At 40.1% G+C, this 26099-nt stretch overlaps 1 protein-coding gene across 1 annotated transcript in view; it reads right to left on the reverse strand.

Annotated features, from left to right (window-relative positions):
• Nucleotides 1-24444, reverse strand: part of NIPAL1 (NIPA like domain containing 1) — a 43954-nt gene extending 19510 nt beyond the window's left edge. Inside the window, exons 1-8 of the mRNA XM_067297248.1 lie at nucleotides 24332-24444; nucleotides 18503-18561; nucleotides 17307-17432; nucleotides 12149-12415; nucleotides 11124-11180; nucleotides 10445-10535; nucleotides 8487-8647; nucleotides 5198-6046 (exon numbers count right to left, since the gene is read on the reverse strand). Of these exons, the coding sequence (XP_067153349.1) occupies nucleotides 5415-6046; nucleotides 8487-8647; nucleotides 10445-10535; nucleotides 11124-11180; nucleotides 12149-12415; nucleotides 17307-17432; nucleotides 18503-18561; nucleotides 24332-24444 (1506 nt within the window). The 3' untranslated portion in view covers nucleotides 5198-5414. The remainder of the gene's footprint in view (nucleotides 1-5197; nucleotides 6047-8486; nucleotides 8648-10444; nucleotides 10536-11123; nucleotides 11181-12148; nucleotides 12416-17306; nucleotides 17433-18502; nucleotides 18562-24331) is intronic.
• Between the last annotated feature and the right edge of the window lie 1655 nt (nucleotides 24445-26099).

Below are 26099 nucleotides of genomic sequence, written 5' to 3' on the forward strand. Positions count from 1 at the left end.
ATGCCTAGGTCACAGACATACAATGCTTTTTAGCAGGTGATGCTCTACAAATGCCAAATTCAACCTACATCTGCAATGTAAAAGTACACAGAGACTTTGAATAGCATATGAAGAATCTCTTTTAATAGCTCTTGTAAAACTGGTTTTGCTACCTTTATTACCGCAAGTTAATATATAGCTAGCAGATTCTATACTACTGTGCAATAGGAGGTAGGTTTACGTGTGCAAAGCACCCTGCTCATGCTTGTTGGGGAGCGAGCACACATGCACCCTTGGAACACGCTGAGCAAATAACGGGTGCTACTGGTCCCTCAGCTTCTGAGTAAAATCTTATTAACACATATACACAGATACGTTTAACAGCTGATATTAAATGCCTGACTGGAAATAAATTAAAATGCACTATAACATGCTTCACAGTCATGGAAATCAGTGCTTAATCAGCAGCAAGAAAGGCCTAGCAGGACAAAGGTCAGGTCTGTTAAGCGTATTTACTTATTAGAAGAGCTGCACCCGTAAATAAAGATCAACAACTACACCTCAGTCCTCATGGTTCCTGTGGGCTTAGCTCAGATGCCAACCATATTCAAAAAGGCAAAATTGAAGCACCTGTACAGGTGAACAATGAATGCCACCCTGGCCCATGTCACTGGCAGAGGGGCATGTGTGGGCATACCGGGGTCTGTTGGCTGCTATTATTATTATTTTTTTAAACCTTTGTATGTTTGCATGAGACAGTCATAAGGCTGCATGAGCCCTCAGCACTTGTGAAAATCCAGCTGATGTTCAAACATCAGAAAACAGACTTGCAGCAAGGCAGCATCAGGGCTGGGGAAAGAAGCCAGAATTCCCTGTTTCTGTGCACAAGCCACTTTGGATGCATCTCTTTTCTATCAAAAGCTAAATCACTGAAAAACTGGTGTTTATTTTCAGATGGCAAAATGATTTGTGTCCTCAAAAGCATTCCGGACAAATAATGCAGATCTGCGTAGTACAGACCTGCGTGTACAAGTTTGGTGACTGGTGTCCACTTGTTTTTCAGACCAACATTTTTTTTCCCTCTCTAAACAATTACCTTTCACAACGGAGAAATACCCGCAGATTTACCTTCATATATGACAAGCATACGCATCAGACAGTCTCACTTCCACGAAGCCTCCTAATCTAGCTGTAAACCTCTGCTCCTCTTTAAAAACTGCAAGGAGGGATTCTGCTCTGGGAAGCCTGGAAACCACTCTGCTAAAGAGGGTTTCCAAATACACTTGTCAGTTTTGTTTTGCTGAAATTTAAACAGTAACCAAATGCTAGCCATGAGTGTGTAACTCCAGAAATACCTGCAGGTCACAACTGTGGTAAGTAAGGAGGTTTATGTTTTGAATGAGTACTCTTGGGGAAGAAATCACCTTTATAGAGCACGGCTGTTTTAGGCTCGGCTAGGAAGGCAGATAAAGGAAGATGGTAAAAAAAAAAAGTATCAATGGAAACTTATAACCTAGGTACTTCCTTCCAAATTCCCTACAGATTATTTAACCTATCCAAGTCTCCTTGACCTACCTACACTTAATCAGCACAGCTACATAATGAATTTAATTGCCCATTTGCCCTGAGGTACTGCAGTAACGAATAGCTGCCAAGATTGCTTTGTATCAGTGTTTAAAAGCCACAATTTGGTTAGCAATGTATTGCCCCTGAGGTTTTCTTTGCTCTAGTTCTTAACCATTCCCCCTGCCTTCCATAACGCTTCAAATAAATAACTTTAAATAGTATCCTTCATATCGCTACCTGGAAAACCTGAACGTTCACTGAAATACTTTCCACTGACAATGGGCATTAAAAAGAGGTCACTAATACATTGGCTTTGGTGTTTCTAACCTCTTATTTTTGTCCCTCAACATCCACGTCTTCCACCTGCTAGTTTAACCATCAGTATTAACTGTTCCTTGGTGAGGCTTTCCACAGAGCACCTGGGTAAAAGTACCACATCCTGGCAAATCCGGGTAGCCCTCTACGAGAACCCCAAACCTCTCAATCTCCCCATACTCTTCCCCCCAATTCCATTACAGACTCTTTAGCTAAATGTGAAGCTACAGTAGTTCCCCACTTGGCTTTTTCAGGGGAGTAGAACATTTTTCTTTCCAATCACAAGAACTATTAAAAGAAGGTCATGACCAGGTCAGATAACCTTGCAGTTCACATGTATCAGCCAGACAGTCATCTTCATCTAGAATGACAAATATGTGTATATAGGACCAGCTACTAAAACCAAGATTATTCACTTTTGATCCATCAGATAGCATTTAAATGCTTACCAGAAACATGACTTTTATTGTTTTTCCTCCCTCTTAAAAAAAAATTTAGTACTCAATCCATGAATACTTTATTACAAGATAAATATTAGTGTAATTTCATTAAAAAGTTAAAATTACCCCAAATTAGTAAATATAAAGGTTTTCAAAAATAACATCTCTTATGGCAAATGTTACTGTATACAAAAACAAACAAACAAAACCCCCAATATTTTATTGCTTAACATTATGCACATCATGAAAATAAGCTTCAACTTTGGTTTTCTGACACTCACAAGAAAATAACATTACTTTCCTTGTAGATATTAAGTTATTTTATATAAAAGTAGCTATGCAGGTCCAGTAGGAAATACAAAATTCTTGGTTGGTATAAGTTAACTGATTGTCAGGAGTACATATGGAAAAAGCCCATGTCCCTATCAAAAAAGCAGTACCACATACCTATAAAAAAGCCAACGCATATCCACACAAGAATTGGACTGGTTCCTCTTTCATACCAATAACCCATTCAGTCACACAATACTGACAACTACATAAGCAAATAGAGGGGCCACCAGCTATGAAAAATGATTTCCCTTTTTCTTTTTAGGGTCAATCAATATTGTCTTCTTCAGTTACTCTATAAATTATATGAGTAATTCACACTGCAAAAGCAATGCAAGTTTTGTAAACTATAGAGTTACTCTAAAGTAAACTCCATTTTTAGTCATTTTACTATCAGCCTTTAATTCTAGAGTGTTTGTATTTTGGATTTGACCAATAAAACTGAAGTAATTTTTTATATTACCTATGAAGTTATGACACCATAATTTATATTTTTGCTTGTCCTCCAGTTTCTGGAAAGTTTTTAGCACTTGCATTTCATAGCAAAGAATTGCCATCTATCTCACCACTTGGAAAGCTGAAAAAGATTCTACAGCTGAATACATTACACTGTCATCATGTTTACAAGGCAAGCACATTTTTTGTGAAAATGTCTGCTTTTGTTGTGATAACATTGCTGCCGCTTGCTGCACTGTCAAACGTGCTTCTCAAATTCAGTAATCACAGGTGATACCCTGAACACCTATAGCCTCATGAGATCTTGGCTTCTCTTTATGTTGGCAAGATTACCTGTGTATCTTGTATAACGGGCAAGAGCCGCACACACTCTTCTCTGTCACATTTTTCAGATACCCTTCTCCTAGGAAAATAAGAGTTTGTGTGTTTGTGCATGGGTAAACATGTCCTTGTAATTTAGAAGTGATTTCAAGTTAGTATCCTGAGTGTTACTGTCTAGTTTTCAGTAGCTTCTAAAACATCATTAAAATAGGGGAAATATAAGTAACAAGAGAAAGGTTTCATGGACATCTTTCAAAAATTAAATACATGACATTAGCATCAATATTAGACTTTGCACAACATGAACATGAAATAACCATAGCAATCATTTTGTTCTTGCAAGGTAATTATGAGCTTTCATTTAGTAGAACAATTCTGCATCCACCTAAAGCGCCCACTTTTACTACCCTCTTTGCAAGTTAGGGAATGTACAGCCTTTGTTATAAGGAGGTTTCATTTTGCATATATACCTCAGCTGATCAAAGTTCATTTTTGATCAATCCAGCCTTCTTGCTTACATGCTGGAATCCTCTGACAAAGCTTCTGAACTCGCATTTAAAAACCCAAGATGTGGAAATACTACTTTTCTGATGAGCTATTTGTGACCCATGCATCTGACTGCCGAAGCAACCTTCTTGCTCATAAAGTGGAAATAAAGGGGATGGTGATGAGCAAAACACAGATGGTGCAAGGTTTTATGAGATAAAGATCAGTGACCACAACTGAGGAATAAACAGTTGTATAAATCTTCAAGGAATATAGTAGATTAAGAGATAAAATGCCTAATAGAGGCAAATACTCATTTTCAGAAAAGAAGGAAAGGCCAAAGAAAAACACGTATTGTAATGTTTTGAAGTTTCTCAAACATTGTTTACAGCCCTTCCTTTACCTAGTATTTTTAGAAATAGAGTACTGTTTGGAAGTGAATTCTGCCTTCATAACAAAATATAAAGTAACAGGACTGTTTTGCTATCAAGAAACACTGGTCCCCTCCTGGAAGAACAGAAAAATTTTAAAGCTTAACTGGGTTCTGATGTATAGATGGCAATATTAGGAGGAAGTACTGAAATAAATGAATTCCCTTCTTTTGCCTCAGAGTAATATAAAGTGAAGAGAGTGGAAATTATTAATTGCAAATATTGGTTCACTGACTTTGAATAAATTATTCTTTCATCTTAAGGTTTTTGTTTGTTTGTTTTTTGAAGTGAACAGCAACTGTTTTCAGGCCTATAAACAGCTGTGTTTTTTTTTTTTTTCTTTTTTTAATTAATTGTAATTTGGCCATGGTTTTGAAGTAAAAGGGTACAGGTGCATTCAGAGATTTGAAGACTGAAGGATTCCTAAGGTAAAAAAAGCTAGAACTTTGCTATTGAAAAAAAAGTTTGAAGGAGACCAGTTACTGAGAACCACATTTCATAACTTTTTTGTGCAACACCCATGCAGGGTTCGTTGGCACTCAAAAATAAAAAGCAAACAAACAAACAAACAACTTACATAACACTTGATCTAAAAGGATTAGACAGAATCTTCTTCATATTATATCTCCAGTGAATACCCTTCAGGTAGAATATCTACAAGTTTGTTTGGCAATCAATTATAAATATGTAAAGAAACCTGAAATATCAAGGCCATTACTAAGATAATAGCAGACTGCTTGTTACTTTAGCAAGGACATTATCTTTCATCATGATGGAAAAATTGCACTTTGCAAATATAGCTTAGAGAGCTTTTAAATTTTTTTAAAATAAAATCCTCCAACAGGTGATGTTACATATAGAATTTGGACAAACCTATTTATTGGCTGATGTATAATCCCCATCATGTTTCTGTCTCTCATGTTAATCATTGAACCTTTCCATTCATTCCTACCAACAGCTGGCTACTTTTCCAAGCACAGAGAGGAGTATCCCACACTTAACTCACTTCATAGGTGGTCTTCTAGAGGACTGCGGAAAGGAAAAGTGTTCTGATAGACACAGGTGGGCTGAGTCTGCAATTCCTGGTACTTCACTGAAGAACAGCTGCTTGAGAGCTTCCTTGACTGAATAAAACGTTGTCCTCCTCCTGTGCCAAAGTTGGGCTTTCCATGTTCTCCAGCAAGGTATGACAGGAGTCGCATTCATGACATGGCAATGAAGATTCTTTTACAGCTGTGGATATCAACTGATTCCAGGTGATATTAGCATTTTTGAAAGCGTGCAAGAGAAAAATGCCTATGATGATAGTGCAGAACCCACTCAGGGTGCCAATGATGTCCCCCAGGTCCATGCTGTTCCACTCCTTGAACAGGATGATGGAGCACGTTACCACTGTAGTGGTGAAGCACACGTAATAAATAGGTGTCACTAGAGACGTATTAAACACGTCCAGTGCTTTGTTGAGATAGTTGATCTGAGTGCTGACTGAGAGCACTAAGATTCCCACCAAAACATAAACCAATGGATGTCGATAAACTGGCTTCCCCTCCAGCATTTGTTTAATGGCAATGCCCAGGCCTTTGACAGATGAGACGGAGAAGGCACCAATGAATGAACAAATTAAAATGTAGATCAATATATTTGTCTGACCTCTCCTTGGAGCCACAATAAAAATCAGCATGAGGGCAACGGCTGTTATGACAACAGCAAATGCGACAAACACTGTGTGAAAGAGGAAAAGGAAGAAAAGAAGAGTAATAAACATGAGATAATATCAAACTATGTTCAAGTATAGGATAAAAATTACTCTATTTCTCTAACACTTCCCTATGAGCTGTAGCACAAGTTCATTGCAACTCTACCCATTTAACACTTTCAGTGAAATTAATCCAAAATATATTTTGTATTTAGAATGTTTATGACAACTATACTTTTTTTGGACTATTAGTACTGATTCACCAGAAAAATAATAAGAGAAAATATTTTGAGAGACTGATGAAGTGACAATGGTCTCTTCAATCTCCAGAGAGAAGTTGTTTCTTTTCTTTAAAGAGTGGCTCTCTTCTGCTTGAAAGAGGAAGTACAGAGCCTTTGAGAGAAGCATGTGAACACACACCGTAACAATACATAAAAAAAAATTATACAACTATGGACTCAACAACCAAAAGGTTCCAAGAGATTAGCCTAGCTGAAAGAAGATCCTCATTTTTGTCCTAAGCTGCACTTCTCCATGTGAAATTCCTCCCTTTCTCAAATATGCTTTTGTTTTTGATACGTACCCTATGACTCTCAACCCGGAGAGATTTGTTTGATTTAATATGAACACCCACTTGCTCAGAACAAGGCTGTAAGCAGAACTCGGAGCTAGACAGCAATTCAAATGGAGTAAGTTAAGGAATGGCTAAAGGTGAAGGTAACCGAAAGCTGTTATCTGTTTAAAGAGGAGATAACTTGGGTTATGAAGCTTTTCATCCCCTCACAGGGTTGAAAGGGCAGGAAGAAGTAGTACATCCTCTCTTAGCCAAATAACCTGCAAGAAGCCATATAAGAGGTACTGCTCTTAAGTCTGCATCCTTGGGAAACATGTTAAAGTATGCGTGGGGAAGTTCTGTTTTCATATTGATTTTAGGGGATTGTGGGCTCTTGGCAGAATCAGCCCAAGAAAGCTCTGCAGCTGGGACCTTCCTGTTTGGGATCCTGCTAAGCTCTCAGAGCTGTTCCTGAGGGACCCAGATGTTCTGAGCTGGAACTTCTATAGTGTTTATGCTTTTATTAGCCAGTATTTGCAGGCATAAACTGCAAGCTCAAAGTCTGTGAAAATAGTTAACTAATTTCCAGCCTCCCCACACATCATAAGTAAGTTATTATTACAGGTGGAGAAGGAAATCTGAAGTAATTCACTCTCTAATTGAAGTCAGAAGTACAAAAGATTACTGTACTTCCTACTTCCAGTTCCTATCCTTACATATCTAGCATATGCAGGCCCCTGCTCTTCTCCATTCTGATCCTTGGTTGTCACAAATGCTAGGCATATGACAAAGCACATGGCAAAAAAAAAAAAAAGAAAAAAAAAAAAAGCTTGTCTAGATGCATTCAGGGATGAACCTTCCCTCAAAGGTCCATATACTATGCACAAACATAATATTCTAGGGTAACGTTTATTTTATACTAAATATCTAGTTAAGTGTATTTTGAATATCTAGATAAAACTTTGCAAGAGATTGCTGGTAGATGTACATGTGTTATGTGGCATGCTAATCTTTAAATTATATTACACAATATCCAGCAGGTTGCATGCCATGCATTGGAAAATATCAGACTGTAACTATAAGTATATATATATTAAAGTTTCATTCCTGTATTTGCCGATATTTGTTACAGAAGAAACAGGTTACTTTCAGTGCAGTTCTTCAAGGATCGGCAACAAACACTGAGATCACATTATGACATCGTGTTTTGTTGGGCCATTGTAAATATTAACTATGTGATCTATCCAGGGCCCTGTAAAAGCACGGGTTACAAACAACTTAACAAATAAAGGCATCTCTAATTCTGCAAATTCCAAAAACATTTGTACATTGAAGGAGATGGACTTTGGCAGTTTCTACAGTCACAATCATGCAACCTACAACAAAGTAAGGATCAGCCATCACTCGTACCGTGAGGTGCCCCACACCAGTTCTGCCCAGTCCCTGCCTTCACACGCAGGCTTGCTGCCTTCCCTGGCAAAGCAACTTATAAGAACTTTTAGACACCACATTCCAGTTTCCTTCACCTAACAACACTGGCCATCTGCCGTTACTCTTGCTAATGCAGTATTACCAGTAAGTGCAGAGAATGAAGATAGACATATACATAACACACACATATTAAAAAACAAAAAACCAAATACACATAAAATCAGGTTCCTATTTGTTTAGAGATTCTTAATACCTATACATAAAAGTCTGCTTGCATTCATATCCAGAACATGAATATAGTAAACAAGGCAGTAACAGAAATACTAAGCTCCATTTCTTATCAGAAGAAACCTTAATTTAGTGGCAATCACATAAAATTCAGTCCAATTCACTCACTCATCAACAGATGCAGTGAAGTAAGAACACACAGAAGTCTGTCACATAGCATTTTGCATGAAATATTGCAGGTTAAATCTACAGACCTGGATCTTGCAGCTTTATTTCCATCTCATCTAATGAGGTGACCTCCTCCTCCTCGGGGGCATGAATAACCATGACTGTAGACCCCAGAATGCTCAGCACACAGCCCAGCTTTCCGTGAATATTCAGCTTCTCATTTAAAAAGTAAGAAGACAATATAGCACTGTTGGGCAAAATACAAATAGAAGGTTCAGCTCCACCAGCAGCATGAGACGTTCCAAATGTGCCTACATAACATGACAACAATTCAAAACCTCTTTTGAACTTGGATATATGAGAAACCAGCCTGAAATAATCAAACTATTCTACCGTTCTGAACTTTTAAGGAGCTTTGTAAGAAGATCAGCATGGGGTTTTAGCAACCCTAATCCTTCCCCCTCTGGGTGGTAAAGGTTCAGAATTGCTCGAGAAATTTCTCCTTATCGATCGACCCTGGGTAAGAGGTATGCATTACTCACACACCGGTAAGTTGACCACAGGAGCTGCTAATTTTGTTGGAAAATGGCTTAAACCATTTCACTTGGCATTAGAACAAATGCAAGGAAGTTTAGGAAATTGTTCCTTAACCCCTTCCTGGAGTTCTTGCAGCCGGATGGCATTTCTGCCTGACTTGCCAGGACTCCACCTGAAAACACAGTGGAGGCTCTTCTTGCTCTTTGAGGAGCTGGCCCTGGGCTCTCCAGGAGCTTCGAGATGCAGCCCGAGGATAACATGGCCCAAAAAGGGCGGCCTCACGGTGCAGCTTGCTAGCCAGCTGCTGCACAGCTTCAGGCACAGGAACAGCCTAAACTGCAGGTGGAAATTCACAAAAACAAATTCACAAATATTTTTTCAACCCATCGATCAAATTACAGCTCGGTTTTGCAGAATGGCAAAGATCTCACTGATATTAAGTTCTCACGAGTTCTCATTTTCATGAAAATTGGAAGGTTGCTACCCACATCAAAGGGGAGGCAGTTAAAACTCGGCCTGTTTTGAGAAGCAGCAGCCAGTGAGCCAGTTAGCGTGAAGCTACCTACTCACCAATCACAGCACATCTGCAGGTGACCGAGTTACGCTGGTTTTATTTTCAAAAAAATTTGTATTTAATTTTTTTTTTTTTAAACTACAAGCACCCTAAAAAAAAAAATTACTGCCTAAGTTAGTATATTACACGAAGCATGGTGTTTAAAACTAAGTCCTTAAAAATAATATCTTTACAATTAAATTACAATAATTCAATGTTGCTAATAATTTATTTTCCAGAAAGTTAGTTGCTAGTGTAATCCAAGTCTTCTCTGCTTCTGTGTCAACATTATTCATGTATTTGCTCAAGTATTTGGAAACTATTTATTTCTTCATACATTGGAGATAATGAGTGTTTGAAGGGTGTTCATATTTCAAAAGAACCACAAATTTTAACTGTGGATATTAAAATGCTAAAATTTTCTTTGCCTTCTTTCCTGAAGGACTTGGAAAAGAAAAAAACAAAACCAAAAGGAAATCACAAATGCATATTAAATGTGCCTTAATATGAAGTTACACTCATATAAAAAAAGAAATGTTTTTGAAAATATTTTAATGAGGCTATATATATATTCTTTTAAGTTTTGTTACAACTAAAGAACGAGATATGACCTTTTAGGAAGCTTCAGTTCTCCACATGCTCTAGAATGGGATCAGTTGCAACCTTCTACCACTATGCAGCAGCAGTGCATCTAGTATATGCTGGTAAGAAATAGCTTATAATAGATGTGGAATGTTGTTGGGAAAGCAGATGTTAGTCTCTGGAACAACACTTTTCATTCCCTCTACCCAGGATATTCAGCAAAGGGATCTTTCCACTAAAGAGCAAAAATCTTTTTTTGTCTGGACTTGCTCTTCATTTTTACTAAAATTCTTTACTTTCAGTCAAAGACATCTTTTTTCCTCAGACAGTGAATGATTCATTTTAAAAAGTTTGCTTCCAATTTGTACTAACCTTATGAGAACACTCAGCGCACCCAAAGGAGTAACTAAGGTTGCAGGCGCAAAGGCATAGGCAGCAAAGTTGGCAGCTTCTCCTAATCCCACTGTAGAAGAAAAAACATTTGGACTGAGGTTGGGTTGAGGGGAGGGAAGGTAAAAGGAATACTATTATAAGTATTTTGTATGATAGATATGACAGCAATAATAAAACAGGTTCAATAGCAAATATAAAACAAATCTTTTTTCTCCACTAAATATGCACACTTTACTTTCAGAAGTATCTGCATTACTCCTTCTGGATATAATAAAACTAAAGACAGAAGAAAGTTAAATACTTTTCCCCTTAGTATTGTATATTACAGTGTAACTACAATGATAATGCCAAGACAATCGGTCATAGAACAACTCTGCAATGGCAACACCTTTGTGGAAGGAATGGCGAGAACGGGAGCAGGACAGGGCTTCAGCTCCGCTGCTTTTGACTGGATATTAAAAAGGTATTAGTCTACAGAGAGCTCTGAAGGGCAAACAAAATACTTGAGACATGGGATATCAGAATGGCTTTTGATATAAAGGTAATCACAAAGAAATTCCTTTTAGGTGAGAGGAATGAAAAAATAGGGAATGAATCTATTTAAAACAGTGTTTTAGGTAGCATTTACATATAGCGTGAATGGAAGGAGGTGACTTACTTGACAGTAGTCCAGCCCACCAAAGCCATTCCTTCAAATAAGAATATCCACCCTGTCCTGAAAGGGGAAAATAAAATCTCGTCTTAGAAGAAAAAGATCACTTTATAATAATAAACAATATTACAGCTTCACATTTTCATTAAAATCATATGAAGTATTGAAATAGCATATTACCTGGACGTGACATGAAGAGTATTTTGCTTGGTTTTGACTGATATTTTTATTAACCACCCTACTTGCTTTGTGACTCTACTTATGGAAAATGATATTTGACTAAATACACATGGAGGAAAAGTTCTAAGCAAAAGCGAAATGTCGGTGAAGACTGCTGATGAGGTTAGAAAATACTCTGAAATGCTTTCCAAGGTCAAATCCAATATATTCATATACAGCTGCATTTGGACTCTGCTTATAATTTAAAGAAAAAAAAAATGCCACTTTGCCCATGGATTTTTCTGACACAAAGTGGAAGTAAGTTGTACATTCAGCATCTCTTTTTTTTCCTCCAAATATCCAAATTCTCTGGAACAGTAGATTTTGCAATAAATACAATAACAACAAGGAAAAACTGCTAATGCTATATATTTAAATACCATACAAAAGGAAGTATGAGATTAGTCTAAGGAAATTTTTAAAAACTCTCCACATTTTTCTAGCTGTGCATCTCAGAGTAATAGTTGGACTAACTGTGGAAAAATTTAAAGTATTTTTTGCATAGCTCATTGCACTTTTTAAAGAAAGAACTAGACTAGTTACTGTCTCAAGCCTTTCCATCTCAAATGAAGTGGGTAAAGAAGGGCAGGGGAAAAAAAGAGAAGGGCTTTTCGAAGGATGAGACAAAGGAAGAACTTTATTTGGTATCTAACTACTGTTGGGGAAGAAATACTACCAACCGGCTATATTTAATACCCACTGCTGCCCCCATATCCCTAAGAATTTAGGAAACTCAGTCCTTGTAACCACGTGCAGGAACATAATACTATATTTCTATCTCCTGCTGGAGCGAGCTGGACAACACTGCTTACCCGCTCTGGTGACTCCTTTGGTGGCCAGTCTCAACAGGCCCTTCTTCTTCAGGATGAAGCTGGCACCAATAAAGATACTGGAACCTATTGCCAAAGCCAAGCCGATGTAGAGCCAACATCTGCTGCCAGCAGGTGTGGAAACGCTCTGGCTTGTTTCGTTGAAGGTCTTGTCCACAGAGGCGAGGAGAGAAGAGCGGGTTGCGGACACGTTGATGATCTGGCACCACGCCTGGTAAGAGTCATGGCAAGTAAAGGGGAGCACAGCACCTGGGAGGAGGAAAGGGGAAGGGAAAGGACGGGTCATGCACGAACCAGGTGCAGCTCCAAAGGAGTCCCATCTGAGCGCCGCGTACTCCTTTCCAGAGCACTCCGCCACTTCAGACAGTGCAAATAACCCTAACAGTGCTGACACAAAATCCATGTAACACACACAGTCCTGATCAGTCCCAGCGTGATCAGCCATCCCTGTAAGACACGGGCGCATACCTTATCTTTTGTACTACATTGGCTCAGTCAAGCCATTAGGGCAATACTGAAGAATGAAAATAATATTTTATTGTTGCAATGTAAAATTCCACCTGAAATCTTAAAAGCTAACCTGAAAGCTCAAAAAGAAAGTGTTCTTCGGTGTTGTGCAAAGACCACATCCCCAAAACACAAACATACACCCATTTGTATACAGAATAAACCTCCTACTACTCCAGGCTTCTGTTTTTACATTTGTAACAGGGATCTGGGAATGACAGAAAAAGAGTAAAAAAAAAACCCTATACAGCTAGCAAACTCTCACTGCATATGGGCACTAATACATTTTATTAAAAAGTTTAGTACCACCATGTAAGACAGATCTTCTTTAACCAGTAGTGAAATTTTCAGGTGGAGGCCTCATTACAACTCACAAGAACTTTCACTTAATGCCAACAACCTGTAAATGGAGGAGGACCCCATTGGCACAGGACCATCCTCCTGGCTATCCCTGCAACGCAGCTGCAGAGCACGGTGATGCTGAGCTAACATGGAAGCTACAGCTTTTCAGTCGACCAAACCTTATCAGCATCAGTACCGTGGCAGCCTGTAGAAAGGACACTATTGCAATTAGCCTGGACATAGTTTTTAAAGGAAGAAGAGGTATTGCATTTCTGAGAACAAAACGCATAGTTATTTTGCGTGGGAAAGAGCAGGGAGAGACAGCAATGCTGCAACAGGGCTTCCAGTAGTTAATGCAGGAAGTTTCATAGTTTCTCAAGCTAGACTGGCAGCACTCAGACAGCACGGATCATGGAATCCATGCTGGAACAGCTTTCTAGAACAGTCTTTTTGGAAAGAAAGGATTTATTGCCAAGATGCATTAAAACATGAAAGAACTGATGCAGAAGTACGAAAGTGCTGTCCCTAGTGATTCATGTAAAGGACTCAATGCAACACAATTTTGTTTTCCATGTTTCCTCTGTAATAAAAATGACACATGAAGGATTCATCCTGCTATGTTGCATCATCTGTAATACGCTGGCTTCTTCCCTCCCCTCCCCTCTGCCCCAACTGAAAAAAAACATTTAGAGACTGGGTGGAAAAGAATGTGCCTCTGAGTCTGTTCATATCCAAGCTATGGAAATATCAATGTTCTATCAGAAGTACTTTACTACACAGTTAACAATAAGCAACCTTGGATTCCCCTAATGCTGTTTAGGAGGAATATTTGAATATATAGGAAGTACTAAAAATGGTTTGAACTTTGACAGCATATCTTCATTTGCAGCTGCCAAAGCTGATGTTAACACTGGGAGGTGCCATCATTTGCAAATAAAGAACTAAAGAATAGTTACTTTCAGTTGTCCTGTCCACGTATGGTACAACAAAGGTACTACAGTTAGTTATTTTATTTTCCGGTTGTGCAATCACATTTCCTTGTTTGACAAGAGAGTTTCAGTGTAACAGGACTTGTTTTGTATTGCTAAGCCTGACTTTGTAAAAAGGGTTCTACAAGATGGTTCTCTCTACATCTTGCAGCTGAAAATTAATCTTAAAAGTACTTTACAACTGCATGAAATTACTTTTGCATAGTATGTAGGATAGCATTTTGCCATCTTACCACTTCTAGAAGCTGCAGCTGGATAATGTAAAAATAAAGAGATTTGCATTTATCACTGAAAGTATTTTAAAATCCTGAAGAATTTCCACAATCTTAGAAAAAGAAAGTTTTGCATATACTTAAGTTATTAAAGGCTACTTTGCAAAAGAAAATTAAGGAGAAATCAGTTAAGCATAAAAGTCTCTCTTAGCTAACACACATCAGGGCAAGGCAAAAGAATGGCGACGTTGCCACTGAATGAAATCCCTTCGCTCTTAGTCCTTGATTGTGTATTTGGATACAGAATATAAGGGCAATTCAGCTGCTTCCTCTGTAAAAAAAGATAATGCTGGCTTTTCAGGAAGTCTCAGGCCATCATACTGAGAAGTTCAGTCCGTATTAGATAAGACAGACCTGTGAACCAAGACATTTGATAAAGTACCCTCATACATGCTTGCGTGAATCCTCTGAAATTCTCCGCTCAGATGCTCCCCTCCTTCCGCTCTTGCTTTGAAGGTTACCAGCAGACTTGTCCCCAGTTTGTCCCCTCACATTCCCCTCCTACTCTTTGGCTTCAGCAAGCCCTGCTGCTGCTATCAGTGCTCCTTTCATGTTTTTTTCCCCATTTCCTGTGGTTTTTTTTAAGCCTCAAATGCAGAATTATCCAATCTGTTTTGTCACAGAGTGAACCGAATATGCTTGAAGAGCAACTGCTCTGCAGAAAATACTTGTAAATGAACATGCGTAATAAACATACTGCTACTGTCCTTCATGTTGTACATAAGATTTTCTTCATTTTTCTATTTTCAACTATATAATTTTAAGTATACTAAGACAGCTAGTATAGGAGCACTAATTAGGTATTAGAAACAAGAATTTTTACCTCCAGTTTGAATTTCTTCAGCATCAGGAAAAAAACTAATGAAGGGTGATGTTTGCCATATTTTGCCAGATAGGTTTTTCCAGACAAATGTTCACAGATGTGTTGTTCATTGCAAGCAGAGCAAACCCAGCACAACCTGATATGTTGCATGTCCACCGCACATGGACAGATCACCTCTGGAGTGTGTGCGCTATAGACACATTCAAGATTTCTTAAGTGTCCTGCAGTATGGTCAGAGCTACTTCTGCTGCATGTCCAGAAATCCCAAACAAGTGTTGGAATTTCTCAGCCTCCATCTGGTAAAAAGGACCATATCCAAGAAAATCTGCATATATGGCTAGCAGGTCTAATCCATTCTCCATGGTTTCTGCAAGACACCCTCCAAGAAAGGAGGGCTTCCACAGATACGGTAGTATTTTAACAACCTGCAACCTAACACAGCTTTAGTTATGCTGCTTAGAGGTGGCTTGAGCAAAACAAAAGCTGCAAAGAAAATCAGCTAGCATTAAGAAAAATAATAATAAGAGAGAGAGGGCAAGCATGCACTAGTGTATTGCTCAACTTTGTATAATGGTGCTAAACAGGACTGGCAAAGACTGCAACATCACTCAGTGACTGCAAGCCTTATGTGAAAGGCAGCAACAGTTCTAATTAAAATAAATCCAGACAAAAACTCTTGACAAGTACAGTCTTTCAGCCACTTGAGATTGAAAAGGCAGCTTTCTATCAGTGTGTTGGGTTACTATGGTGCAGAAAAGTAACTTTCTTCTCATCCCCTTTTCTGAATGGTAACCTGTCATTTAGCTGTAGATGAATTGCAGGCTTATTGTCTTCCAAATAATGACATTACTGTTAGTTTTTCAACCGATTCTTTAGTTAAGCCAGCAAGTACAGCACAGTAGGATCACACATGAATAAAAGTGTTTCTCCTAGTGACTGCCACAGGATATGTTCCTTCCCTTTCTGAATGGCAAGCTTTGCTCACTTCCAGTCACAAAGGGACACTGGATCTTTAGTACGTCCTGTCTGCCAGCTGTGAAGAGGCATGTTGAACAGCTGGGATCTTGGATTGCTATGCTCAAGAGATTATCTAGTTTTAAAAAAATTGTATCATTTGTTCACTTGCAAGTAAAGAGATGTCACTCCATATATCAAAGAGTTGTGAAAAGGAGGCTAGTAGAGGAATTACTGTTACTTTATTACCCACTGCAAATAGTCTCAAGATCACGGTTGGAAGGACTGAGGAAGGTGACAAATATGAGAGGAAGCTGGGCTTGCATAGCACCCAGTTTCTGTAGCAAAGCTAGTTTCAACTCCCCAGGTTGAAATGTCAACAAATCCAAACGCAAACCTGTCACCGGAGCCCCTCCTTGCGGAAACAGATACTTCGAGCGCTGACTCAAGGCTGATAGCAACACCTTTAAAGACATTCTGAGTTAAGGCTGCCACGGTTTAACTTCGAAAGGGGTTTCACGATTAAGATAGCTCTGAGAAAATCTTCTCAAACACCTAAATATTATCTACTAACAAGTGTTGCAGACAGTCAAGTAGCTCATCTAGCCTTCTGCTATTTGCTCTTTAGAGCAAATTTCACAATCTGCAGCGCTGCGAAAGCTCAGGACTAACATATCCTGCGGTTCTTTAGTGAGAGCCTCCTTAGTGTTCATCCGGAGACTGAGCATATTGGTCTAAAAATCATCTGGAAAACAACTTGTTTTGATGACAGACATCGTTTTTGACCGTTTCCATTGTGCTCACGAGTCAGCCCACCCTGGCGGGCACTGCGCCTCTATCAAAAAGCCAAAAGCCAGTCTTCGTCGCCAGCCAGACACAAACCCGCTTTTGCCAAGCAAAGACTGCCAGGGGCGAAAGCATAAAAAGCAAGTGACCGCTCCCCGGCACACCAACGTTTACCAAAATGCAAAAATAGAAAGAAGAAATCCTGAGGAGAGCGCTTTACCTAGCAGCCCCGCGCCTCTAGGGTAAAAACACTTTTTCCCCCTTTTCAGACGGCAGGGTCGCAGCGCACGCGGAAGCACCGCGGAGAGCCGAGCCAGGGCAGCAGAGCCGCGGCAGCCCCAGCTCCGGCAGCGCGGGGGGGGGGGGGGGGGTGGCGGCGGCGCCCTGCCCCGCGCACACACCGCGCTCCGCTCCGCGTCGCGCCCCCCGCGGCGGCGCCCCGTCCGCGGCCCGCGCAGGGCACTGACCTGGGCGGCAGGGCGGCCGGGCGGGCAGCGGCTGTCGCTGCCCCATGGCTGCGGGGCGCCACCGCGGGCTCCGCAGCGTCGCGGGCGGCGGCGGCTCGGGCTCAGGCTCCGCCCGCCGCGGCGCACCTGGGCGCGCACCTGGGCGCGCCCCCCGCCCCGGCCCCGGCACCGCACCGCGCCGCGCCTCCCCCGGCCCGGCCCGGCCCGGCCCGGCCCGGCCCGGCCCGGCCCGCGCCCGCGCCCGCGCCCGCGCCCGCCGCAGCGCGCCCCAGGTGGGCGATGAGGGCTCTCCACGGCCGGACCTCCAAAGGCCTCTCAGTGGCTTTTATTCCGTACAAATCCTTATAAAGTCCTGGGTGGCTTCTGCAGAGCGTGGGTACAATACCGCTGTAAGTCCACCTGACCGCTGAATAAAAAGGGAAGGGCTCTCTCCTGGGTACCTTGGCATTATTTGTTTACTTAGGAAGTTTTGACAAGTTTCACCACGGCTTCCTCCCCAGAGAAGACCCTGTGCAGTGTGTGATGGACTGCCTGCACTGGCCCCGGCCTCTCCGTCTCTACACAGCTGGGGGAGTTTCACCCGACTGGAGTAATCAGAGCATCCCACTTTGCAAACTAGCGCAGCTGCCAGTGATATTTACCCTGAGATGACTCCCTGTGGTTGAACAGCCTCTCTGGTGTCCTAAGAAACAATTATCTGTGTTACCCAATCAGTAGTGTCAAAGTAGAAGTCGAAAACTTTGTTTTTAACATGGTTAAGTAAAATACATTTACAAAATTGATGCCTTAATGGGCCATTATGTGCTAACTTAGGGTTTCTGAGCGTACTGCAAAATTCCCGGGACAGTCTGAGGATTTTTATCACTCATAGACCACAGGGGGAGCTAAACTAAGCTGCAAATTCTGCACACCTCCACAGAGCACCACGTAGACATGTTGGCTTGAGTCTAGCAGAGCTGTAATCATGTCTAACAGCATAGCACCTAAGTTAATTTTTTTTTTTTTGCAAAGTTTATTAACTCAGTTTTCCCTGCCTTAGGGTTCCTTGATTTTGCAGTCCTGGGATTAGACTGAGACATCATTTTGGGTGTCTTAGTTCTGATTTTTGATTTCTGTGTTTATTTTGACATATAAACAGTGCTGGGTATTTTAGGAGAAAAGGAGAGTGTCCTATTTCTTTAAGTGCATTCAGTTACCTATCTGGTTTATCTTTACAATGTTTGTATCTATTACAAGAACTTCTGCAGAAGGTGGCCTGAACCAAGCACAGGATATTAGATAAGGTTACCTTATAAACAGAGTTTCACTTCTCTGCTTTAACATTTCTAAAACACAGATTACTGATACAAAAGAGCAGTAATCTTAAATAGTATTTAAAACTGTTATATTTAAGTCATAAAGCACAATCTGAAAATTTGGAAGCAAACTTCCATCTTCTAGTGTATAAGCATGGCCCCAAGATAAGGCTTCTAGCTGAAGAGTTTTATCTCTTCAGTCTGCGCCCAGCTGCTGTTTTTGTTGCTGCGCTGCCTCAGATGTGCCAACACAGAGTTTGTGTGTTCACACCCTTGCATTGCTGACAGAATGTGTCGATTTTTCCAGCTTAGTGCAATTTGACTGAAGCATGTTAAGTGTCAGTCTTGTGAGGAACTCAGCTGGCAGACCTGCAGAAGAAAAGGCGGGGGGGTAACACCTACCAGGGACAGACGATAAGCAACGAAGGGCGAGCTGCCCGAGATAAGCTTCTCCCCTGCCCAGTTCTCGATGACCTGCTGGGCAGAGTTCACTGCAGCTCCCCAACAGGAATACTACAAACCAGTGTGGTTAACATTTCTGCAGGCTCGCCTCTCTATAGGCCATCTCCTTCATCACACCATGGATATCAAATTATTTTTAGTATTGGAATAAAATACTTAATCTGAGTTACATTCATTTCTGGATTGAAAATCTTTGTATTGCTCTTTCTTCGTGTTTTTAGAATGGCAACAAACTGTGAAAACACTATCAAACTCTTTTTTCCCTCTGAGGAAAAAATACAAAGTCAAAAAAAACTTTTAGCTAACAATAGACAGACATAAAGAATATGCAATCTATAGTATAATTAAACTTCATGTATATACTTCATTGATGGTTTATAGTGCTTTATAGTACTAGTACTCAGCTAGTTTCAAAGAACTTTGAAACAATGTCAGGAAGAAAGAAACTACATTAAAATAATTTATCAACACTGATATTTTTATTTTCGATGTCATGTAAAGGTCAGATGGGAAGGAAAATAAAGTCTTGATATACAATCTTATCATCTGACATAAAAAGGAAGAAAATGTTGGCTTAACATTCAAAGTGGGACATACTGAGTGATTTAGAGCAATGGCTGAATCATCAGCTAATGCAAATCACTGCAGCTCCACTTATTTCTGTGGAGCTACGCCAGCTATTACTAACCAGAGATCAGCCCTTTTGTGTATGAAGTGGCAGATATGTAGGTACTAAGCATCCAAGTGATTCTGTGGCAGTTTGTGTTTCTCCAAAGAAGAAATAAGGATAATGACATGAAAACCAGTTATATGTCAGTCTGCTGGAGTATCACACTATTTTTTCCATGAAATTTATGGAAAATGCAGAAAAGAAGTTATGTCAAAATTCTGTTACTTATGGAAAGAATGAAAGATTTGCTGAAAACAAATGTCAAGCAAGCACTGATTTTAGTTGTTCATTTTCAATACAAATTGAAGCACTGAATCATATCCAGTCAACTTTTTAATTTTACATTTACAGATAAAAGTGTCATCAGAAACCTCATTTATTTTGTCACAATGAAACCCAGCTTGTCTCCGTGTTAGCTATGAATGCTTTAACTAAACAAAGTTTGTGTGACTTCATAGCTTTTTCATATTTTTATTCTGTTGAGGATTTTTTTTTCTCATACACATATACACGGAGTTCCTTGGATGTGTTATTATGCAGCATTTAATTATATGATCATAAATAATGAAGATGATGACAACAGGTTTGACCACAGTGAGAAAATCTTCTCACTATGCAGCTTGTCAAGGTGCAGATGTGAAGCAAGATCTACCTTTTTTTTTTCAAGGAAATTTGCCTATGGCAATTTGAAGTCCTGTCATCATTGCTCAGCTTCCCTGTTTTGCATTACTGTCCTCTGCCTGCAGGCACTGCTACCCAGCAGGGTCCAGGCATGGGCCCTGTTAAATAAGGCAGCTGCAGATGGGCTTGTAATCTGTCCTGGAGCACACCTGTGGGGAAATTACACAACTTGATTTGAGGGTGGAGCTCTGACCATGGGAGCTCCAACTGCCCAAAATGCTGGTGATTAAGTCAGCTAAGTGTAGACTTGTGAGAACAACATTACTAGTAAAGAAAGTAACTTCAACTGGTACAAAAACTGCTGCCTGTAGATTGCAGTGCAATATGATTAAATTGCTGCACTTACAGCGAAAAGATCGCTCATATACCTTAGAAAGGCATAGACAATGTCTTCCTTACTGCTTAGTACAATGAATGAAGATGAGAAAGGCTAGATGTATGAAATCAATTTTAACTACAGGGATCTTCTACCACTTCTCTTCAGTGACAATGTTGTATATTGATGATTTTCTTTGAAATAAAGAGAATGAATCTCAATGCAATCAGCTTTGTCTGTGTAAAAGTTTTAGCATCATTATTCTGTGCAACCAGCCTAGATTTCCCATGTTATTTTGGCTTGAAATACAATTCTGCTAAACGGAAAACCTGACTGTTCAGAGCTACCAGCACTGCTGTAAAGTCACCGCACCCACTCTTTACCCTGATGGTCCTGAAGGACGACCTGTTTTATCCCAGAGAACTTTCTGGCGGGCAGCCCCGCTGTTGCTCGCTGGTTGCAGTTTTGGGGGAGGAGGGACATCTCAAGCTGCCCCATAACAGGGTGGCGCAGGGGGAGCCTCATCACAGATTCTGCTCAGGGCACACGAATAACACCACGAGGCCCGGCCACCCCCAGCGCTTACTGTACTTTCGGATATTTCAAAAGCACTAATCCACTTACAGAGTGGTTATATAAAAAGCAGGATCCGGATCTGGAAGATGCTGGCACAAGGCTTTGACATAGTCTTTTGAAACGCTGTGTGGTGCCGTTCTGCGTGCCAGGTAGCACTCACGTTCGCAGAAAACTTGAAGTCTGTGCAGTGCTTTCAGATGGCAGCCTCTAACATACCAAGACACATTTGAAATTGCTTCCAGTTCTTCCCTCCCCATCAAGCACCAATGTAATACTAAACTAAAAATACAGTACCACCTACTGGTGGAGATACTGTTTGCACTGGTGTTTTTGCTGTAATCAAGTCCTGTTAGGGCTGATTGTGCTTCACGACACTGAATTTTCCTTAACACAGGTCCACACAAAATAGTATTAAATAAGCCAGAAGTCTTGTAGCCTTTTCAGCTACAGTGTTCCCAACATTACGTTCACTGCTGAAATCATATCGACACTAGAAAAGAGAGGAATATTTGCAGAAAATAAACCTACTGAAACTGTGGTCACAGTCTAAGCACTCATCTATGTAGATAGTTACAACACAGTAAGCTTTAAGGCAATGTCGTTCCCTTAAAACTTACTTATACATAAATGCATATGTATAATATATCTAGCATTTTGAGTATGGGTGTTTGAAACTAAAGGTAGCTTTAATAGGATTGAGAAGAATTACAGAGGTGCTGACAAAGCAAGACATAAAAATAGATTAAAGTTGGCCTAATAAAACAATAATCCATTAGTGCTGTCATTCTCCCATCAGTCAAGGTTACTCAACTGAAATGTGGAACTACAGGAAAAATATTCCTGTGAAAAAACACAGACACTAAACTAATCCAATTGTCACTGAAGTCAATGACAACTATGTAACTGATTTTTAAAGGAGGGCAGAATAGCACCCACTGCATTGAGCTCATCCAGAACTTGTCCTGGTCCTGCAAACCTCTTCTCACAAAAGAGAGCTCCTGGTCACCGTCAGAGACAAGGAACTGGTCTGACCCAGTAAGACTCAAGTCCTTGAGTTTGAGCACTTTTTTGGAAAACTCCACTGTAAAACAGATAAGCAATATTTACAGAAGTTGGGGTTGACTGACAGGACTGAAACTACTTAATTTAAAAGAAGACTGACTGTTTCCAGCCAGAGTAAAAAGGCATTTCTCCTTTGTTGTTGGTATGGGCTTGAAACACGCAACACAGACTTGTCTGGCCTGGCTGGACACCTAAAACTTCTGCACAAAGTGTGCACCAAACCCAGGACTGTTCGATGTTGAGTGCACAATAAGTTTGATGTTTGTGTGATACAGAATTCAGGTATATGTCTAAACACTCAGTGCCACCACACATTCACAAAAAAACTGCTCAGCACTGAACAGATTCTCTGATACCTTTGAAATTGCAGGTCTGGCAGAGATCTGTGAGAATGACATAGGTTTAACTGATCCTGATTTAATACTAGATGGAAGATGATTTCATCTTATTCCATTTTTTATGTTAGGTACCTTATTGTACCTGACAAACCTTGGATTGCACTGGCCATAATTGTTATGCATTTCCTTGTTGTCTATTACTGGTTTTTGAAAACACTTTCCAATCTTTAAATTTCAAGTGTGCATTCTTTTTCTTAAAGAAAACTGACTGTCTTCAGGATTGGAAAGCTATAACAGCAGATGTGGCTAAACTGTTTCTCTGCAGAGGCTGACCTATGACATTGAGCATCATTTTGGGTTTGTGGTTAAAGCTACAACTTGCCAGTCTACCTGTGAATGACCACTCAGTCATTCGGGCTGCAAGATTTAAGTCAGTTCATGTGAATGCTAGACACAGGGCTCTCTCCTGCTCTTGGTTACAGACAGGAATCTGCCTCACTCCTGTGCTCCACAGGCTGGTCTGGGCTCCAGGATTCCACTTGCTGTGAAACAAAGTTAAAAAGTAATTCAGTAACTTCAGCTATGTCTCAGTTGTGACTCAGGATAAAGATACCATTTTAAATTTAAATGTTTGCTCCTTTTGCTGCATAAAAGATTTGCTTGGCTAGATTTCAGGCTCTGCAGTGCTTTATTCCCCACTCTGAAATAGGCCATGTTAAACATGCCAGATCAACAACTTAAGCCCCTAAACTCCTGAGAATTTACTTTTTCTTATTCTCATGGGCCCCAGAAGTGAAACGAGAAAGCTGAGGTGTGCAAATACCTCAACAACTTCTCTTTCCAGGTACACTAGGTTATACCTTATGTCGGGGCCTTTCCTGACCGCATGGCCACTACACATGAACTTGTATGCATTTTTAATGGAGGAGAACCACAAATACTTTACAAACCCTTTTGTGGTGGTGTAGTAAAGTGCTCTTTGCACTGCTGCGAATTAAGCCTGAAGTGAAGGATAAAAAAGGGTCAATATGGCAAATCCATACCAAATTTGAAGATTAGTTCAGTGTCTTAAAACTTCATCCTCGTTTCCTATTGGTTTGTTAGAGGTGTTTTGAGATAATTATCAGGATAGCAGTTTCATGCTCTGACACAGCTCTGATTGAGTTTGGTGGGGTTTAAAACTGAAACAAGAAAACAGCTTTTAAATACTTCTCTGTAAACATTTTATACCAAATTAAAGACCAGATCCTTTTTCTATAAGAAAATAGTGGAGCACTTTCATTTGGTAATCCGAGAGTCTGGTGATATGTTTGTTTTTCTTCATTGCTTAGAAAAAAAAAACAATCCAAGAGTATAAGTAGATGATACCACAAGAGGATTTTCATTCAGGGAAAATTCTAACAACTAGGCTATAGAAATATACTTCTCCATGAATAGGATTTTTTTTAATTTGGTATGAACATGTATGAACTCACATACATGTTCTTCTTGCAAGTAAAGAAGTTATGACATTTTCTACCAGGTATTGTGATTGCAAGGCGGGCAAGAGAGGGTCGGACACCAGCGGAGAGAGACACTCAATGTTCGTGAGGGGTTAAACAGGATAGATTTAATAGAGGACTTACACTCCAAGCTGATCAGGGATACCTGGGAACCGCAAGGAGGGGTCCCCGGCAGGAGGCTGCTGGAGGTATGGGTTGGACAGACAGGTTGGACGCATGGGCAGGACTCGACTCATATCCTAAGGGCCCCTTAAATCTACTAGAACTATTTCCTTATTTCAGCTGTGCTGTCCTTGAGAAACTACTGCCCGGGAAGCAGCTACACGTCGCTGACAGAACAGAATATGCCCGCCTGGCCCTGACGGGAACTCAGTCGGTGTGTGGTTTCACGCACTGGGCCTGCTACCACGTACTCTGCCAGTCACTGCCTCCTCGCCAGGTCTTCCGCAGGTGTTCTCACTGCACATATATACGCTTAACTAGTGGTTCTTTTAACCATCAGGATAGGAATGTAAAAATTATGTTAGTTTAGTTAAGAAGTTTTCAATAGTTTACAATTGTTTTTCTTATTATTCGACAATATGATAAAATCAGAGAAATAAACAGCAAACTTGCATTTATGGTGTTTTGTCTATTCTAGTGAAGACCTATTAGTACAACAAACAACTATCTACAATATTAAAAATAATGAGCTGGCAGACAACACTGAACATATACTCATTTAAATTTTTTTTTTTAGTTTCAAAATAGAGTGTGTTCCAATATTTACCATTTCTTGTGCATGTTCACAGAACTAGTAAGCTTCCACTGAGGTGAGGGATAATGTTGACTGCCACTGTCACTTTCATCTGTCTTTAAATCTCAAAATCCAACACTAGGTCAAGGAAATCCTCCTCTAATAGCCATGTCCTTCCCTGGGAATAATTCAGAGAACTGCACATGAGACTGGCTGTTTGCAAAATAAATCAATAAAGGATTTATGTCTGAAATGTTGATTATATTTAGTTTTTCTTGATGGCATTGCTTATTTAGTACGGAGATGTGGCTGATTTAAAGGACTGAAAACACCAGTAGAAGCAGCAGATTACATTACCAAGGTAAGCATGCATGATGATGAAACTTCTTACTGCAGAACTGTTAAGGAATCTTTTTGCATGTTAGAAAATAAAGGTATTTTGCTGCAAGACAGTGCATATTTTAACATCACTGAATACTTTTTGCTGTTTTCAGTAGAGATGAAAGCAGATCTTTGCACTGAGCCAAATTCTGTTCTCAGATATCCTTACTAAAAGCATTTCTTCTCTGAAAATTTATCTGCATTACCTTTCATAATAAATTCTTAAATATTACGATATGAAATTGAGTTTTGGACTATTAAAATGAAATCAGTATAGCAGTTTGTGACAATACATCAGTTGAAAAAAAAATACATGCGGCTACAGAGTAGGAAAAGTGGTAGTGATACAATTTAATAAACATAGTCCAAATTATTTTGCCTGAAAAAACCCTAAAGTACATACAGAAATGCATTGTAAGGCAAGTTCTGGGCCCACTGAGACTAATGGAAAATGTTCACTGTTCACAAGTCAGGGTTTTGTCCCACAAATGCTGTAAAGCAGTAACCGCAATCCCAAACCAGGAGTAATTATTGTGGCTGTTCAATTCGCATTGGGTACGCGCTGCATTACCGCTTCTGTATTGCAGACTCAGGAATTTTAAAACTCTGCACTATTGGCTTTGACACCAGTAGAATTTGAAGATATCCTTGTACTATATATCCCGACTGAATGACACAGGAAACAACCTCATCCAGCAGTCAGCTGAGCCTGAGATTCAGACCTAGTAATTGGAGACTACAGGGTAGTAAATACTTCCAGTTTCAATGTGTAAG

Source organism: Apteryx mantelli, chromosome 5 (genome assembly GCF_036417845.1).
Source record: "Apteryx mantelli isolate bAptMan1 chromosome 5, bAptMan1.hap1, whole genome shotgun sequence".
Taxonomy (NCBI): domain Eukaryota; kingdom Metazoa; phylum Chordata; class Aves; order Apterygiformes; family Apterygidae; genus Apteryx; species Apteryx mantelli.